This window comes from Lissotriton vulgaris, chromosome 5 (genome assembly GCF_964263255.1).
Source record: "Lissotriton vulgaris chromosome 5, aLisVul1.2, whole genome shotgun sequence".
Taxonomy (NCBI): Eukaryota; Metazoa; Chordata; class Amphibia; order Caudata; family Salamandridae; genus Lissotriton; species Lissotriton vulgaris.
In genome coordinates this window covers 555,405,095-555,425,649 of record NC_141693.1, presented here as the reverse complement: position 1 = coordinate 555,425,649, position 20,555 = coordinate 555,405,095, and the positions used below count along the sequence as shown (strand labels likewise).

The window sequence follows — 20,555 nt, the reverse complement described above, 5'->3', positions numbered from 1 at the left end:
GAAGTGTAGCACCACCACTCCTTTTTCAGGGTCCGGAACCCTCGCAATAGCACCTTTGAAGCTCAACACTTGCCCCACCTCTAGTGACCGAAAGGAAAATGTGCCCCACTGAAAATGGATTGGATGTGGAGGGAAGATTTGGCAGAGCAAAAAGAAAGGTTAGGGCATAGCCATGCTGAACAATTTTGATGACCCATCTGTTGGATATGATAAATCCTGCTCCCCAAAGGATGGGTGTGTGCCGCTAAGGGCAAACTAAAAAAGTTTGGTGGCAATTGCCATGGGGTACCAGCAAGACCCAAGTCTCCAGAAACTCTACAGCATGCACCCCATCCCCTTTCAAAACTGGAGATTGTTGCAGTTTGTGTCAACCTCACAAGTAGCCTCTGAACTGACGTCGGATATCCTTGGCAGGGATAAAAAGACCCAAAGGTGCATGCTGTGGCGCTACGGTCCTTAAAATCCTGCAGGGATAAATCAGCTTTTCAGGCTTGTATGTCTTCAGGAAATCCAGATGGAACACATCCACACATGGAGGCAAAGCGCAACACAGTTGCCAACCGCCCTTTCCAGGCAATCACTAGCTCCTAGCCCAGCATGAATTGCATATTTAGCCACACCCTGACCATCATGAATTGTTTGAGCAAAAGAGGCCCGAAGGTCTTCTGGGACTGACAGCAAGGTCTTGTTGGCAATGTCCTAGAGTGCCTGCATGTAGTGCAGGTCTGACTCTTGGCCACCTGCCTATTCACAGTGGGCAAGAGTAGGGCTTCAACCAAGTGTACATCAAGGTATCAATGAGGACTGTATTAAAAGGGAAGCAAATGTTCAGATGTGACTGGCCAAAGCTGCAAAATTTCCATAGGACATTAGTCTACTTCTCGACTGAAAGCTGCCACAATTTCAGGATTTCAGCTGCGTATCAGACCACTACTGCAAAGTGATGCACTTTTTAATTCATTAGTTAGCCATGTGGCAAGGCCAACCCTCTATAAAGGGGAAGTATCAAGCCCATTGGCCTCCTGTAAGTCTATGAAACACTGTCATAACTTGAAGGAAAATCAACCCCCCCCCCCCCCCCCCCCCCCCCATCTGGTTTTGTACTTTGTTCAGAATTAGAGCCGAAAAGTTAATGATGTCTCTGCTGGTGCAGTCACCAGGTAGAGGGATAAGTACCGAGTCGGACTGTATGATGACCAGTTACACTTTAGTAATTTTGCATCACGACATCAGTTGAGACCTAGGAGAAGGCAGTTTGGGCTGAGGCATCAGAACCTGCACCGGATTATCTTCTGGCACAGACAAGTAATGGCCTGGAGCTTGAGTAGACATATGTATAGAGATAGTACGGGGCCTGGAGCAGGGCCCAAGATGTCAAATTATGCTAAGGATGGATCTGCTGATGGTAGCCTAACCAGAAGCATATGAGTTTTCTTGGGGCCCAAAGATGCACATGAGTGAGCTGAAGTGTACCATAAATTTGTAGAATGGCCTCCATGAAGGCATCCATCTGTGGTGTCACCAACAGCCAAAGAAACTTGGGGCACAGTGGAATCAGCTGGGGAATCAATTCTGTGCCCCTGGACCTAGCCAAGTGACAATTTGACACCCTTGTGTCTTCTCTTTGGATACCGGGTGGAGGGACAAGATAGAGTCCCCACTTCACTTTTATATGCTTCAGACTTTGATTTGAAGTTACGGGAGGCCTTTTACTGTAAAGTAAACCTCTTGGAGAAGCACCCTCAGGAGCGAGTAGTCTGCACCAGTGACTTAAAGCAGGACTCACAAGAGCTGCAACTACTTCTGTTTTAGCGACTTACAGCTTTGCTTTTTAGTCAGATTGAGACAATAGTGCCCTCATGCAGCAGAAGACAACTTCATGTCATGGTCCAAGTACCAGAGACAACTCGTGCAGGTCTGGGTCTGACATCTACTTTCTACAGTCACAGTACATTTAGAAGGAGACAATGTTCCCTAGCACAGTGAATTAAGTTTGGAAGTTGTTGGAAGGCTGAGAAAATTAGGAGCGGAGCTCCAGATCTCCGTCGGGAGGACTGGTACGCTGTAAGCATCAGTTGCATGCAGTGGCGTACATTCACATGGTGTGCTTAGTCCTGACATCTATTGTTTGGGTCAGACAATAGCAACTTGTTCATCTTCAAAAAATGTTTTTGAATCACGGGGTCTTAAGTGCTCATCTGGTCTATGTAAAAAGCATATTTGCCTTCCTGTTGGAGCTGGAATCTAGGAACGAGTATAACAGAACACTAAGGGTGGAGAAGTCTTCTGAGGTTTAAATTTGGAGGGAACGAGAAAAATGTTCAACATCAGCTGCATAATGCAAAGCCTGGCCCTAGTGAGACCGACAAGATCTGTGCTGCCAGGTATCACAGACACATGTTAAACCATGCTTTATATCTGCTAATTAAAGTATTTAAAAAAGTTGAGAAGTCACAATGGACCAATGAGGGTGCTTGTTTTCGCTTTGAAATCATGCTAGTCTGTAACAAAGCCTCTAACAAGGAATGCTTTATAGGTCCAGAAATCTGACAGAATTTCTCAGCAAAGAATGGAATCAAGAAAAAGCGATCCAGAGAATGCAAATTTTAGCCATCATAGAATATCTTGCACAGGCTTATGAATGTCCCTCAGCTGAAACAAAATGCAAGAGTAGAAGTAACAGACCTTTCCTCCGTCCCTTCAAGTCATAGCCCTTCAGTTCTGACACTCAGTGGAAATCAGAATGCCACTGTGCATTCTATACAAGCATTAAACAGTGGTGTCCTAAATAGCAGTTGAAAACATTGTCTGGATCATTCACAAACCTTAATATTTAAAAAAACAAAAATAAATTAATTTTTTTTATTTTAATACAGATCCGGGTGACCAGCAGGAAAATCCTATAGTATGTTAATGAGGATTCCCTTGAGAGAGAGATACACTGGCCACTTAATAGAAGGGTATTTTGCAAAACCAAAATAAGCAAGTGGAAGACATGATGTAAGTTTTGTAAAGGCTGGCATTTAATAATTGGTCATCAATGAAGTCATGCAATTACAAAGTTAGTAGTAGAAAAGCAACCCAAAAAAGACACAGGAGCTTCTGTGCGTATGCATTTTTAAAAAGGTTCGTGTTTTGTACATAAATAAGATATCTGGCAACTGGGACTACTCGGATAAAGGTCTCGAAGAAAAACAAATTTAACATCTTGTATCATTTGTACGTGATTAGGTTTAGACTTTGCAAGACCTTGGATAGGTACAAAAAGTAACCAAAATATTAGCTTCATGTGATTTGTTTTTACAAAACAAACATCAAGTACTAAATCTAGAATAAATTTTGGGAGAACGTACTTACAAGAACAAAACCTGTGGGCTATAAAAGTGGTTTGTATTAGAATAACATTTGTCAATAGAAGTTAGTTGTCCCTTTAGCAATTCCTACTAGCAAATGTTTTAACAAGTTTTTTTTAATACAGGTGTAGTCTAATCTATGAAAAATAATTCAATGTGGACAACACTGGCAAAATACAAAAATACAGCTCAGCTTGGACCTACAGGCGATTTCTCACAAAGTCTAGGTTTGATACATGATAAAGGCAGTCCTAGAAGAGCAGCAACGATCACAAAAATGCTGTTTTTGCAGTTAAAACATACAAACGGAGAAAACCGCTTTATAACCTCTTCCCAGAGGGTCTATGAAGCTTGGTCGCTCCTGCAACATTAAAAAAAAAATAACACAGGAAACCAAACAAAAAAAACATAAAAGTTGTTCCTGAGGTAATTAAACCGAAATGCTATGTATTAATATACATACTTTACGAACAAAGTGCCTTAGTAATTGGGCTGTGCATAAAGAAGAACAGCTAAGGCAGTTGGCTTTCTCACTCCGCCTTCAGAAATGATATTTAGACATTGGCGCAAAGAGTGCAGCGTCTTAATACGTAATGCAAAACACAAGGTCAACGCCTTTACATACAAACTTAATCTATGGCACATCCTGCATTATATGGGACTTCGAACCGTCAAAGGATCATGGTAAATAGTGCTGTCGTGCATGAAGAGCACATCATTTATAAGGATAGGACAACTCTGCATTAGTAACATTGCCTCTTCCATTAAAAGAGCAACAGATGCTAGTGATGGTGGGGTGGGACAGCGTCTTTCTCCCTTGGGAGACTTGCATTCCTGTTGTGATAAGGGCAGTGCGGCACCACCAAAGAATGCTGGGAGAGAGGCAGTGGGGCAAAAGCAGGGTAGGCAGAATGCAAATTGCATGGACTACCACAGGAGTTTTCCCGTTCAATCCTCAATTCCGCAGACCAAAACTATTGTACCCCTCTTACAAATCTATTAACGAAGCACACAGTGAAGTACTATCAGATACCCTTATCTGGTCCACTGTCATGATCTTGACCAGACTGTAAATTGGAGTAATGATTAGGCTGTGCTGAATTCCTCTGTGCCTTCTTCTCAAGAACCAGGGTAAGGGGGGGCGCAGGTGTGAAACCATCAAGACCAGCCAGCTTTAGGCTCTGCAGCAGTCTGCCAAAAAACACATGCATAGCCGGTAACGAAGTGGGATAGCCAGTCACTGGCTATGTAATCTTTAACACACGGACTTTAACTACAATAATGAATGGGTAACAGTACCCGCTCGCCTACGACACTTAATCCCCAGAATGGCTTATACAAGTGTAGAGAGACGGGTTATCTTTAGACCAACAGGATACTAAACCGCAGGAGGGTAGGTTTTAAAATGGTAGTCTGCTTTTTAAAAAAATATTTATATTATACTTTGGACGGAAGCTATTTTAGAACTAATATCTGCTATAAAAACCAAGTGAAGGAAAGAAGCAGGGTCTCCGCAGTTACGTGTAAACATAGAGTAACTTTTTGGGTGAATATAGGGAGAAGAGAAGCACTTGGGTGGACAAGGAAAGATCCAGGAAGGAGAGAAAAGTTCCAGGAGTGGAAGACATATCGTGGCCACTCTATGTGAATGTCAGTCCAGCTTCGTTGTACACCTTGAACACTTTTTCAATTGCATTGACGTAGGCAGCTGTTCTCAGGTCCAAACCCAAGTTATACTTCATGGCAGTACGCATGATTTGCTGAAAATAGAGGCAAAAATAGAATTGGTGAGCAGGGGTACATACATTGCAACACTAAACAATGCATCATTATAAAGCAAAAAGCCATAAAAAACAAAAAAAATATCTAGCCATCGATTTTTATATGCCATTTTTGCCGAAGGCAATTTCTTGAACCAAATTATCAAATTGTACATTTCCAACAAATAGAGTATAGTACATTGCATACAGACTCTAGCACAAGGTGGAAAACGGAGTTGAGTAACTTCCCACACGACAACAACTTGGTCACAGCCTCCGCTAACATACACAATCTATAAAGGTGAAGGGTGATCAAGTTACTAAGTGCCTGAAACAGTCAACTAAGACCTTTTTTTTACTGCATAGTCATTAGCTCTTCAGCAAATCATGTGAATGCAAAAAAGTACTATCCAACCTAGAATAATTACAATAAAAATGTGGTATTGACAGAATGTGATCCTCGTGATGTAGGTCAATGAAAAGATGGCAATTGTTAAAAACAAAATTGTACAGTTAGCTTCCAATCTAACACCCATTTCCCTAATTTGATCCTCAAACGTACTGCCTTAAGCTTGACTTGATAACAAGATAGCTCAAAAGGAAACAAAAAACGCACTAACATGCAATTACTTTCTTATTGTTCCACCGAATTGATGTCACAAGCATTACAGATACAAAGATTCTGAAGAATGTGTTACACACTTGTAGCCATCCAGCCAAATTGCCTTTTCAAAACCTACTAAAGCAGGCAGTGCACAAAAAGGGGAAGGAGAAGGTACTTTGAACTCTAAATCAAATAGGCACAAATGTTGGTAATTATGATCTGGAAGCTTTCTCAGGCAAAAAAACAAAACAAAAAAAAGAAATCCTTGCACTGCAATCTTCTCTACTACATACCCAGGCACTATAGATACATTTGAACAGGTCATTAGGATAGCCAGGAAAATATAATTGGATGTTCTACCCCTTTTTTCTTCTGTTCCTTTCCAAAATTCTGCTGTGCTTGACTGAGCTGCTAAATTGCTGACCTTGGCACTGGGAACCACGCATTCTAATCAGTTATTGTACTTAATCAAGTGTCTGAGCAAATCACGGTCACTGTGCAATAAACTGCAAATATGTGCAATGTATCATTACATTTAATGTACTGTTCCATTAACCACCAACATACAGCGTTTCATTTTTCTTTCTCGCTTTCAGACTACTTTGGGTTTTGAGAATTCCAAAGAAGGAACCATAAAACACTTGCTTTAACTTTGACAGTAAGTCTGTTCTGGTGTTCCTATCCCGGTTTCTTCTTTGATCAGGAAGGCTCCTGATCGTAAAAGATAGTGTTTTTGCATGTAACATTTTGTAAGATATGAACACAGTCACCCATCGCTCCCATATACACACACATTTTCACAGGATTCTACTTGTAGTCTTTTGTTGCAACTTTGTCAGAAATTGTGTTATTAATTTAGAAGGGTGTGACCACCACTCCTAACAAGCACAATCTCATTAAAAAAATATAACAGGAACTGGTGGTGAACTAGGCCAATGTGGGACCAATTCAAGTTGAACAAGGACCTATGCACGACTGGAGGTGGACCACGAACAAGTAGAATCGAATATGCTACTTACCAGTATGCATCTGTTCTTGGCATGTAGGGCTGCTGACATTCATATCTGTGCATAGATCGCCGCCTAGTGTTGGGTCCGGATGATTGCACATTGTTGTCCTGGAAGAGTCTTCGAAGTATCACGAGATAGGTGGCTCCTCCCCTGGACTACAGTGCGCATGGGCATCGACTCCATCCTCAGATTGTTTTTAGCCATTGTGGCCAAGATGGAGTGAAACTCAGTGAATGATTACCATGCTAGAAGTATATGTGAATTCTGCAGCTGCTACAGGCGCCGGGGAGGAGGGCAGGCGATATGAATGTCAGCAGCCCTACATGCCAAGAACAGATGCATACTGGTAAGTAGCATATTCGGTTCGAGGCATGTGGGCTGCTGAATTCATATCTGTGCATAGAATACATAGCAGTCCCTCCATTAGCGGCGGCCGCCCGTGCCAGCTGCAGCAGTGTGGAAAAGTGTTTTGAGAACAGCCTGCCCTACAGCTGCTTGCTGTTTGGAGTGCACATCAACACAATAATGCTTTGTAAATGTGTGTGTGGTAGACCAAGTGGCTGCTCTACATATGTCTTCCAAAGGAATGTTTACAAGGAATGCCATAGAGGCCCCCAACTTCCTAGTGGAGTGGGCCCTTGGTGGAATGGTGAGAGTACGTTTTGCTTTCAGATAGCAGATCTGGATACATTTATCGATCCACCTAGCAATCCAGCCTTGGAAATAGGGTTACCTTTGTGGTGCGGTGCAAAGACGACAGAGTTGCTTAGTCTTCCTAAAATCCTTGGTCCTATCGATGTAATACATCAGGGACCTTTTGACGTCAAGGGTATGGAGCATTCTCTCCGCCAATGACTCTGGATTTTGGAAGAAAACAGGCAATTCAATAGTCTGATTGATATGGAATTGAGACAACTTTGGGTAGAAACTTAGGGTTAGTGCGAAGCACCACCCTGTTAGAATGAATTTGAATAAATGGCTCTTGGATAGTCAGGGCTTGTAATTCACTAACTCTCCGTAGCGATGTAATTGCTATGAGGAAAGCCACTTTCCATGTTAAGAACTGAATCACAGGAGTGCAGCGGCTCAATGGGAGGACCCCATCAGCTGGGTGAGGACCACATTGAGGTTCCACTCTGGAGCTGGTGGAGTCCGCGGAGGAATGACTCGTTTGAGCCCTTCCAGAAAAGCTTTAATGACAGGCACCCTGAAGAGGGAGAGGTGCTGCCTATTCTGGAGATAAGCGGCCATCGCAGATAGATGTATGCGAATGGAAGCATATGCCAGATTACATTTGTACAGATGGAAAAGGTAACAGATGATATTCTGAATAGACGCATCTAGCGGGTTAATGTTGTGGTCTGCACAATAAGTGACAAACCGCTTCCATTTTGTCGCATAGCATGCTCTGGTGGTGGGCTTCCTCGCCTCCCGAATGATGTCCATACAGTCGGAAGGCAAGTGCAGGTAGCCAAACTCTAGGACTTCAGGAGCCAGATCGCCAGGTTGAGCTGCTGCGGATCTGGATGCCGAATGTCGCCATGGCTCTGCGTCAGAAGGCTGGGTGTGAGACGTAGCCTCTGATGCGGTACCACGGATAGGTCAAGAAACGTGGTGTACCATGGTTGGCGAGCCCACGTTGGAGCAACCAGGATGAGAGTCATCGAGTGCTGCCTGAGCTTGCGTGCCACCAGCGGTATCAAGGGTGATGGGGGAAAAGCGTACGCAAATCTGCCTGACCAGTTCATCCATATCGCATTGCCCTGCGACTGGGTGTGGGAACCTGGCGGCGAAGCTTTGGCATTTTGCGTTCTCCCTTGTGGCGAAGAGGTCGATCTCTGGATGACCCCACCTTTGGAAGTACGGTTGGAGTACTGATGGATGTATCTCCCACTCGTGCATTTAGTGGCTGTGCCTGCTGAGCAGGTCCGCCATCTGATTGTCCTTGCCCGGGAGGTGTTCTGCCATGAGGAAGATGTTCCTCTGAATGGCCCACTTCCACATGCTCTGAGCCAGATGAGACAGCTGCGGAGAGTGTGTTCCTCCCTGCTTCTGAATGTAGTACATTGCCGTCATGTTGTTCGTCCGGATCAACACGACCTTTGTCATATGGATACTTCATTACATATATTGCGTTAAGTTAGCATGAGTGCATTACATGTTTAAACAGCCTTTTTTCCTTCGGCTTCAGTTTTGCACACGACACATACTTGTTGTTGTCGCCTTCACCCTAGAAGCGGTGAGGTGGTTTATTTGAGAATAATATGTTATTTCTATGCTATCAGCTTTGCCTGGTACACTTGGTACAACTGTCTGCACACTGAGAGCTGCACACTCTAAGATTAACCTAACACAAGGTTGCTGGGAGGCCTGATCCTCGCACCACATTAGACATAACACAAATAATGTTGATGCCAACATTTTGGGCTCTACGCGGGTTTAAGATAGAGTTACACGGAATGAACGTAGACACTTGGTGCTGCGCATGGAGAGAGCTGGTAGCTGTTGATGTGAACTGCTCCTACTGACATTGAGAGGTATGGGGCCGCCCTGCTAAAGCCCGAATGAGACCTTCTTATATATAAAATAATATGCTAGATAGGGTGCGCGAAATATAGGTGCTATAGATTTCTATAGAATTTGCATTATAACATGCTAGCACCTTTTGCTTACTATGGATTAGTGACTATGCTGCTGACTCTGATTTTTATAATCTGCATTTTGGTATTATACAAGATACTGCGTTTGAGAACTTTGCATTGAATAATAAATATTTCAAACTTGCACTTGTGTTCTTTGACTCTCAGTTTTGGTTTGAAATGATTATATAACGAAAGAGTGTTCATGTGTTCCACGATTCCTGAGGTATTCTAAAGATCATGTTCTGGTTTGTCTAAGACATGGTTCATTCCATAATGATCCATGAGACACTGTAGCTAGCTAGGTAAGGAGATTTCTGACACTGAGATGAGTTTTGGATCATCCTAACTCACTGAGGTTCTAGATCTCTATGCACAGTTCTGTGGGAGAACGGAAACCCTGCTACATGGCGCCCAACGGATTGGTTGGCCGTATTTCATGACACTCGAGTAGTATATCATTCAAACCTTAACACCTTCATTCCCGTTTCCGGTAAACGGTGGTGTCGGAAAAACCTACCTATTTTTGAAATAGGTCTTTTCAAGCTTGAATTTTTCTATAAACGGTTTCTTTGACTTACTACCCAGTTGTGCTACAAACTGTTCTTTGTCTCTTTACACTTCCTGTGCTAACATGGCCGTGGAAATTGCGCAGCATAGCCGAGTCGCGGTTCGCGACCACTTGCGGGCATATAATGTACCTGCGGAAGGCTTGGCTGTGGTTCTAGTGGTGAGTGCGGAACATGCGTACCCGTACGAATTGTTTTATTCCTGGGTGACATTTCCGGAAATGGACGCTAATTCGGGTGTCTATCATTCATACACTGCCTCGGCTGTACCGGCGGCTTATGCTCCGTACAGGGCACTGGAAGTACCTATCGATGCTTGGCAGCACGGAGTTTGGTTTGGTGGCGTCCTACCCCATTCTTTAACGGCTCCGAGGTTAGGTCCCTTATCCATTCCGGGCACAAATTGGCCCGCTTTGGGTGGATTTACTCCTCATCCTAATCGCACCACTTGTAGTGTAGCTGACCTGCGGCGTCTTCATGAGGTCGCGGTTGGAGTGATTAGAGCGCTTGTTCATTACATTGGTCGTAATATTCATGGCGCAGCCCCCGCAGGTGCGCAGCTTCGGGCAGAACAGGCTGGTTTGAAAATCAGTCCTGTCTTGGTGAATTCCGTTATGGGCAGAAAGCCAGACAATAAGGATGATTTTCCTTACTGGCTTGCCGAGAAATTCGACCAGCTGGAGGCTGTGTTTCCTAATACGGCTCCGAGTGAAAAACACCGGATTCTTACGCTTAGTTTACCGAAAGATTTAGCCCCGGAACTTGCTGACTGTGAGACATGGGGTAAGACTTTTGCAGCGGTTTACTCGATGTGCTTTGGCACACCGTCAGTGTCGAACCTGTCTGCGATCCTCAAACGTGTTCAAGATGATCACGGACCTGAGTCGGCGGTTGAGTTGGGTATGCGCCTGAACGGTTCATTTGAGACAGTTTGCGGTATTATCCTTGCCAATGTAAAAGGGGATGCTGTGAACTTTCAGGTGGCCAATGGTCTGGCGTTAATTCCCGATGCCGAGAAACCCCGTCAACTGGCAAGAATTATTGTGGCGGCTTATAAAACGGTTGGCCGCAATTCTAAGGGTGCAAAGGTTTTTCTTGAGAAAGAAAAGAAGCAGCCCCAGGGACAGTCTTCGGAAACAGGTGGACAACCCAAGTCCAAAAAACTAAATTGGCCTAAAAAACAGAATTAGGGTAAGCAACAACAACAACAGACACAGGTTTCTAGTCCGGCGCCTTCACAACCTGCGCAGTCGGATCGAGTTTATGAATTGCGCGATCGCGCTACGATTAAATCGCCTGACAGATATCAGGCATCTGACCAACGCTCTCCTCGTTCCTTTCAGGACTCATCGGCTCCGTCAACCGGTGGTGGAGGGGGCGGCAGGGGCAGGGGTGGCCAGCAAGGACGTGGCCAGCCCCGCACGCGAAGTGAAGGGGATCAGCGGGACGACTCTACGCCAAAGAGACCGCAGTTTGCCAAGAAGAAAGTCGCAGCCTTAACGGCGCATCGATATGCCCCAGATAGTGAGAACGCGGCTTCGGAATCTGACGTGGGCTCTGACCTTGCTGGACAGCGCGGCGGAGATTACCATAGTGAGAGAGGCCCTCCATCCACTGTTGAAGGTGACAGCGACTGAGACTTTTATTGTGATTGAAACAGCTGATACACATGTTGCTCCCCCTGAAAGACTTTTTGAAATTGTCCTGTTAATTGAAGGTGACATGCAGCGAACTGTAAAAGGGGTATTTTGGGAGAATCTTTCGGATACGTATGACATTTTGCTTTCGGAGGCTGACTGGCCCCCACCTTTTGTTCTCGCAGCTCCGCGAGGGGAGGAGGTAATCCTCCCCAGTTTCGCGCACACTGTGCCGAGAGTGGAAGCGCTGCATTTTGCAGAAGAGTGGGCTCTGGCGCTTGCGCCGGCTGTGTACCGGAATCAGTGTGGCTGGGATAAATTGTCCCCTAGCCATGAGATTCCGTTACGGTCACAGCCGCAGCCACAACCCCAGTATCCCATACGGTGTGAAGCTAAAGCTTCGGTCGCGGCTATCCTTGAACAATTGGAATATCAAGGTGTAATTGAAACGTGTGTGTCACCGATGAATAATCCCCTTTTTACTGTGAACAAGCCGGACGGTTCATATCGTCTGGTTTTGGATTACCGGCATTTGAACTTGCATTGCCGTAACTGTGCAGTACAGAATACTCACGGCTCTGCCCTAGTGAATAGTCTTGAGCGTAAACGGTTCAAAACCACGCTTGACATTTCCAATGGTTTTTATGCACATAGATTAGATGGTCTAAGTTCCCAATGGACCAGTTTTACATGCGGCGGCGTACAAAAAATGTTTAAACGACTCCCAATGGGATATAAAAATAGTCCTGGGGTGTTTTCCGCCCGCATAGTCTCTCTTTTGGAGAGTTTCGATCCAGTTGCATGTTCGTATGTGGATGACATTTATCTCACAGACGACGAACTTTGGGTGCATCTGTGTCGTGTAAACAGCATAATTTGTAACTTTGCAGACATGGGTTACAAGTTTAACTTTGCAAAATCACACATTGCGGAGTACACAGTGTTGTTTCTAGGTTATGAACTTAACCATGAAGGAAAGGGATTGGCTCCTCACTTCCTGGAGAAGTGCGCGCAGTTGCGCTCTCCGACAACGCTGAAAAAATTACAGTCTTTACTGGGTTTTTTAAATTTCGGGAGGACATACATTCCGGAATATGCCCAGCGTATCAAGCCTTTATATGCCTTGGTACAACCATTTTTTTCCAAATCATGCAGGCTGCCTGAGCATTCAGCCATTCTGCAGTCCTTGCAGGCTGATTTGCTCACTTCTGAATACACAGACCCGTGATAACCAGACCAACCTGGTGATAAGAATTATCCCTGGGACGGTGGGTTTCACGTACCTGACTTTTAATGAAGGGGATACTGTACCTATTGCTTACAAGTCACACTTGTACACTTCGGCTGAACTGCGTTTTTCCACTGTGGAGAAAGTTTTAACGGCTGTGCAGATGGCAATTCTTAAGGAACGTGCCCTGTCGCAGGGAAAGCGCATGTTGGTTGTCACCCCGTGTCCAGCCTTGGAGGCGGTCACGAAAGCCAGTGTACCAAATTCTAAAGCTTTGCACCCTCGGTGGATTCAGTGGGCTACATCCTTGATGTCACGTTTATTTTTGACGCCGCTTTACGGTCGCAGGAGTATTTACAGTATGAATTTGTTCATCCTGCTCCTTTAGCGATGCGACCGTTGGAGGATTTCCACTGTATCATTTACACGGATGGTTCGGCGCAGGTTGCGCATGGCTCTAAACATGCCTACGTTTCCGCTTGCGCCATTGTGGTCGGTGCCATGGTGAACGATGAGTTCAAGTCCAGCGTCGTGCACACGCAGACGCTTGGGGACTGCACCGCACAATTAGCTGAGCTGCGTGCTCTAATGCTGGCATTGGAGTACGCTGATCCTAGTGTGACGACTTTAATCGTAAGTGATTCTTACTACTGTGTCCAGTCTTACAATGAGAACTTGTTCTTTTGGATTCAGAATGATTTTCGTGATTCCAAAGGTAGCACAATAAAACATAAAATGATCTGGGTCCGAGTGGCGGAACTTAAAGAGAAACTGCCGCTCGTGTTTGTGATTCATACTCTCGGCCACCAGCGCGTGGGAGTCCACGCTGTTGGCAACTCGCTTGCTGATGAAGCAGCGAAGTCAGCGGTATCAAAATACTTAGTTGCAGCAGTCACGAGGTCCAAAAGCAAAATAGATGATGACATCTTGGCGGCTGTTGCTGCCACGGGGAAGGGAGGTAAATATCCTGCGGGGTTCCCTTCGAAGTACACATACCACTTAAGTCCCGATAAGGTTCCTTATGTGAAAATTCCTGAAGTTGGAGAGCGTCTAGTTCCCAACTCGGATCGCAGAGCTTCTCTGATTACAGCGGCTCATGAAGGTGTGGCGTCTGCGCATGCGGGCGTCTCAGCCACTGTATCTCAGCTACAACAGAGGTTCTGGTGGCGGGGACTGTACAAACAGACGCGCGATTATGTCCTTATGTGTGACATTTGTCAGCAGATCAAGCCTTCTACTGCTGCGCGTCCGCCTCAGACACAGTTGTACATCTCTAATAAACCACTTGGTTGTGTTTATTTGGATCACTGCGGTCCTTTTTCTTCTGATACTGCGTATAAATACATCTTAGTAGCAGTTGACTCATGCATACGCTTTGTATGGGTATGGCCGCATCGAAGCGCTGATTCGCGAACTGTCATTAAGGATTTGCGTGTCTTTGTGGGAATCTTTGCTTGTGGTACTTTCCATTCGGACCAGGGTCCGGCTTTCGCCTCTAAGGCGTATAAGGATGCTATGGTTTCGTTGGGAGTACAGGTGAAGTTTTCAAGCCCCTACAGGCCTGAGGGCAATTCAGTAGTAGAAAGAATGAACCGCGACTTAAAGCAATCTTTGACAGCCCGGGTTATAGGCACTGGTAGAAACTGGCTGACCCACCTCTATGGCGTGCAGCGTGCGCTTAATAATCTCCCTAGAAGGTCTCTGGGTGGGCGGACCCCATACGAAATGCTCTTTGGTATCAAGATGTATGTACCTGACCTTGATGGGCCGGACTACAAGGCCCAGGCCGGGGCCTTTGACGTAGATGAACGTTGCAATGTTTTACAGAATCTACAAAAGACCAGAGACAGTCTTGCAAAGGAACACTTGCCCTCCACGTCGGATGATGCGTTGCAGATCCCGGTAGTTGGCTGGCTACCCCAAGTTGGAGAACTGGTTCGAGAGAAGATCGATAACAAGAAAGAGTTTGGTCCCTCATATCGAGCACCAGTCCGAGTACTTGGAGTGAAGGGCACAAGAACAGTCATTTTACCACCACTTCCAGGTCGTAAAGAAAACAGATTTATTTCTATTGACAATGTCAAGACACACAGGGTGGCCGATTCTTCATAGCATGACACCGGCTGTATCCTGTCCTTCCATGGTGAGGCACTCTGTGCTGGCTATTACATCTGGTGCAGATCAGGAGGTGTCCCTCGAGATGCCTGCCATATCCAGTCCTTTATTAAATACTATTCCTGTTACTAACATTGATGAGGTGACCTATGCAGATCCTGCTGATTTATCCATGTCCGATTTACAAGCTCGTTTGGCTAACCAATCCAGATTCTCTTTTGACTCTGATTCGGAACTTTCAAAGAAACCATCGACTATTGCAAAATATGCCACGTTGTTTAAAAAACATTTTTTAGTTCCACCTTGGACATACATTTGGCTAATACTATTTTTGTTTCATCTTTTTATGTCGATTGGTTTTGTGTTTTACTTTTTCCGACTGATCGATGGCCATTATGTGAAAGAAAGAACAGGAATTCGGTACCTTAATGGAACATTGGCCCCTCTATCCTCCTCACATTCGGTACACAGACTAAATGGAGACTTACATTCAGTACAGATTACTGCTTGGCCAGTCCTTGATGGGATTGTGTGGGATGCGGTTAGGTTTCAGATACATGGCCCCACAGAAGTTATTAATGTTCCTAATGTGCTTAGAGTAAACATGGGAGATGTGATTAAGCAAGATGTTCGTTCTGATGATTGGGATCTTCAGGCTGTAGAAGCATTGTTCTCTGATTTGAAATATTATGCGGCCTTTGATGCTGAGGATTTGTACTTAGATTCTGTCAATTATGGTGATTTGTTTTGTTATCAACATTATGGGAATCATTTCTTACACAAGACAAGTTCCAGGAGGGTTCCTGTGAATTACACTCAGTGGGAACATTGCCCTACTCCCTTACAGGGGAGCTCAAGTACATTTCTGGGAAAATACTCTTATTTTACAGATTTTAATCAATCAAATCCTGAATCGTTTTATTTTAAAGTGAACCAGAAATTCATGCCCAAAGTTAGACTTACAGATACAAAATTGCTGTATTCAAAGTCCTTTTTAGATAGGTTATCTGTGGATGGCTATGAGTTATGGAAGGATGCTATTGACCTTAAATCGGTTTGGGGTACCAAAGATTGGCAGGTACAAGGCACTGAGGCTTTGCATCGTGCATGTCTCATCCCGAATCACATGTTGTTTTTAAATTCTACTGTTTCTCAAACAACGTGTTTTGGATTGGCTACATCTAAAAAATTAAATACCCCTACTATCCCTGACTTAGAAGAATATTCAGGTTGGAGTAATTTCACTACAATATCCATCAATGGGATACAAGCACTTTTTCAGAATTCCTCCTTTAATATTTCCCATTTTGATCCGGAGGGGTGGCTTTTGTGGCAAAGAAGCACTGATGCTTGCCAACGTAGGTTTTTGGGTTTATCTGAAGGTTTTACGCACATCAGGCCAGATCCCAGGTTCGAGACAGATCACACTGTTACCACTTATTCAGTAGGTAAATTGTGTCAGAACTGGTTACAACATTCCACTTTGGCTGCAGTTAAACTACATCTGTCCCAGTTGAATGAGAATATAGAGCTAAATGATTTTATAAAAGGCCCGACTAGGGGTAGATCTAAACGCTTTATTTATGCTGTATACAATGAAATTTGGAAATTTTCACAAGTTGAGGCAGCTAAACGCCTGAGAGCTATTGATCAAGCAAATTTGGAAAAGGTGCTTGCAGTGGTCGATAACAGTATTAACATGCTTTCTTCCAGAATTTACACATTGGATAATATTGTTTCTTCTGTTGTTGATATTGTACATGATGAAGTGTCCACGTTATACCATGGTCAAAATCAATTGCGTTCTGTAATGCAGTTTGCCTGGACTCTACAGACAATTAAGGCTGGTCCAGTTCCCTGGACCTCATTGAACGTTTCATCCCTTTTCGCCCCTTTTAATCTTACTGAAAAACAGCGCATGCTTTCAATGCGTGATGCATCATTTTCTATGTTACATATTGAGAAGCTAGAATCCTTGCCTTTTTCTGTTGCTGAAACCACTACTGCCACGTGGCTTATTCATGGTTTAATTACATTACCATTTCCTTTATATAAATTTACTAACTGTATGCGGTATATTGCTATAGGACGATATGAACCACTAGGCAATGCATTCCTACATGAGGCATGGTCATTACCATACACATACAGATGTCTGAAGGATGGGAAAGAAGTGAATCTTAATGGTGAGGAATGCACACAGTCACCTGACCATTCATTAATATGCAGACACATTCAGTTACACGGTTCTTGTAATCAGGACCGTCTAAATTTAGCATGTGTTTTAAAAGGCACGCCAGTTCCAGCAGTGGTTCCCACATTTACATTATTAGCTAATGGTAGTTATTTGCTTTTAAACAACGAATTATGTTGTGGTTTATTAATTGGTGTGGCATATGTGGTAACTGTATCAGAGCGTGTAGTGTGCTGCAAGAATGTTCTATACCCACCCACGCATGGTTCAGATGTCTCCATCTGGCCACGGATTCCAACCTTTGAAGCAAAATTCAATGGTTTAAGCAGAATAAGGGCCCTTTTGTCTCAAAAACAAGTGACCCTGAGTTCGGCCCGGGAAACTTATGTCCTTCACATAGCCAACACCCGCACAGAGGTGCAGGCGCTTTTAAATACTGATTTGCCGTTTCATTTCTGCGAGCTGGTACACCAGATATTTAATGCTTCTTCAACGACTGGGCTGGCACATTTTTTTCAAGTTAGTCAGCAGTGGCCTCGTGACTACGTTTGAAAAGGTTTTTGGTATCATTCCCACGTTTTTCCACACTATTTTTTCGAGTTTGTTTGGTGGACTACCTGTGTTACTGGCTGTAGCCGCAGGCATTCTGTTGGTGTTTTTCTTCATAAAACATGGATGCCCATCCTGCGCAAGACGCCGTTCAACGCCTCCTGACACTGTGCCGTAATCGGATGCTCAATTACTATGGAACATTGCCGCTTGCAGCATTAAGCACGGCCTATAGATTGTCATTTCGGTTCACCGACCTCACGTGTGTCCAACCTGTGTTTCACTGCCTGAGCTGCGAGTTCGATTGGGCCATTGATTTGTGCCTATGCTTGAGGACTGCTCCTGACGTCGATTTTGATCAGCTAATGCGTCCCGTGGTGGCTCATGAGTTGATCTGTTCTGGCGAGAGAGTTATGGCCTTGGCAGCAATAAATGGAGTTCTGGGCCAATGGGAGATCTCTGCAGCGGCGGATGCCTTTCTGACACACAGCGATCTGGTGAACCCACCGAGTTGTCCTCTGACGTTACAGGAGGATCCGATGCTGGAGGAGCACGTATGTTCTTTCCCATTGCTAAATTGGATTGCAGAACTGTTTTCGGATGATGGCAGTGATTTCATGCTGGAGGCTGTTGCAACTTTCTTTGCATATACTTTCCAATCGTGAGATGCCTGGGAGGAATGCTTTGTGGTGAAATATGACTTTCCCCTCGCTGAATTGGAGGGATGGACTACGTTCAGCTGATGGAGAGTATAGTCACGTGATGTCGCTGAGGATAACGTCAACATGGCACATGACTTTGGATATCGGATAAGTGCCTTAAAAATTTTTTTTTTCTCTTACAGACATTTGGATTGATGCGGCCTGGTCCTACATTTCATAATTTTGAGACCTGGCGAATAAGTTTTGGTTCGAAAGTTTTGTTTTTATTTTTAGACTTGAGGCCACTGTCGGCATTCGTACATATTCATTCATACATATTTTTTAGCTTATTTTAGCTCAAGATTATTGAACTTTGCTTTCAATCTTTGTATCTGATATAGTATTGCCTTTTCCCTTATGTTTGACGGTGCTCGGACCAATGGGGGGGGTGTCATATGGATACTTCATTACATATATTGCGTTAAGTTAGCATGAGTGCATTACATGTTTAAACAGCCTTTTTTCCTTCGGCTTCAGTTTTGCACACGACACATACTTGTTGTTGTCGCCTTCACCCTAGAAGCGGTGAGGTGGTTTATTTGAGAATAATATGTTATTTCTATGCTATCAGCTTTGCCTGGTACACTTGGTACAACTGTCTGCACACTGAGAGCTGCACACTCTAAGATTAACCTAACACAAGGTTGCTGGGAGGCCTGATCCTCGCACCACATTAGACATAACACAAATAATGTTGATGCCAACATTTTGGGCTCTACGCGGGTTTAAGATAGAGTTACACGGAATGAACGTAGACACTTGGTGCTGCGCATGGAGAGAGCTGGTAGCTGTTGATGTGAACTGCTCCTACTGACATTGAGAGGTATGGGGCCGCCCTGCTAAAGCCCGAATGAGACCTTAGATATAAAATAATATGCTAGATAGGGTGCGCGAAATATAGGTGCTATAGATTTCTATAGAATTTGCATTATAACATGCTAGCACCTTTTGCTTACTATGGATTAGTGACTATGCTGCTGACTCTGATTTTTATAATCTGCATTTTGGTATTATACAAGATACTGCGTTTGAGAACTTTGCATTGAATAATAAATATTTCAAACTTGCACTTGTGTTCTTTGACTCTCAGTTTTGGTTTGAAATGATTATATAACGAAAGAGTGTTCATGTGTTCCACGATTCCGGAGGTATTCTAAAGATCATGTTCTGGTTTGTCTAAGACATGGTTCATTCCATAATGATCCATGAGACACTGTAGCTAGCTAGGTAAGGAGATTTCTGACACTGAGAAGAGTTTTGGATCATCCTAACTCACTGAGGTTCTAGATCTCTATGCACAGTTCTGTGGGAGAACGGAAACCCTGCTACACCTTGTTGCACAGATGTACTTTGAAGGCTTTTAGTGCTATGAAGATTGCCATCAGTTCCAGAACATTGATGTGCATCTTCCGTTGCCGTTGCGTCCATAGTCCCTGCACAGTGTAATGGAGTACATGAGCTCCCCATCCCTGGAGAGAGGCATCAGTCGTCAGGATGATCTGTGGCACAGGCTCTTGGAACGGTCGGCCCTTGCAAAGGTTTCGTGGATTCCACCAATGCAGAGGGTTGTATGCCCGACCGCTCACCAACACTAGGTCTTTTAATTGCCCGTGAGCCTGAGTCCACTGACGTGCTAAGCACTCCTGAAGCGGACGCATATGTAGTCTTGCGTGCGGGACTATGGAGATGCAGGAGGCCATCATGCCTATCAACTGCATGAACACTCTTGCTGGAAGCGAGTGTTGAGGTCTGAATTTTTGTATCAGCGATTGAATGCTGCTGACCCTCACTGAATTTGGCTGTGCTGTGGCCGCCAGAGTGTTTATGGTCGCACCCAGATACTGCCGTACGTGGGCGGGCTGGAGGTGGGATTTGGGGTAATTCAGTGAGAATCCCAGATCGTGCAGGAGGTGAATGGTGTGGGACATGTGGGCGGCACACTGCTGGGCTGACTTCGCTTGGATGAGCCAGTCGTCCAGATAGGGGTAGACGTGGATGTTCCGTCTCCTGAGATGCGCCGCTACTGTTGCCAGGCACTTTGTGAACACCCTGGGTGCCGTGGTGACACCGAAAGGCAAATCATTGAACTGGTAGTGCTGGTTTTGGATGGTGAACCGGAGGCATTTCCTGTGTGAAGGGTGCAGTGGAATGTGAAAGTACGCATCCTTTAGGTCTAAAGTTGCGAGAAAATCCCCC

General features: G+C 44.6%; 1 protein-coding gene across 1 annotated transcript in view; it reads right to left on the bottom strand.

Moving 5' to 3' along the window:
• Nucleotides 1-3,001: 3,001 nt before the first annotated feature.
• The window catches only part of GLUD1 (glutamate dehydrogenase 1), a 226,940-nt gene continuing 209,386 nt past the window's right edge, over nt 3,002-20,555 (bottom strand). Inside the window, exon 13 of the mRNA XM_086922016.1 lies at nt 3,002-5,113. Within this exon, the coding sequence (XP_086778142.1) occupies nt 4,994-5,113 (120 nt within the window). The 3' untranslated portion in view covers nt 3,002-4,993. The remainder of the gene's footprint in view (nt 5,114-20,555) is intronic.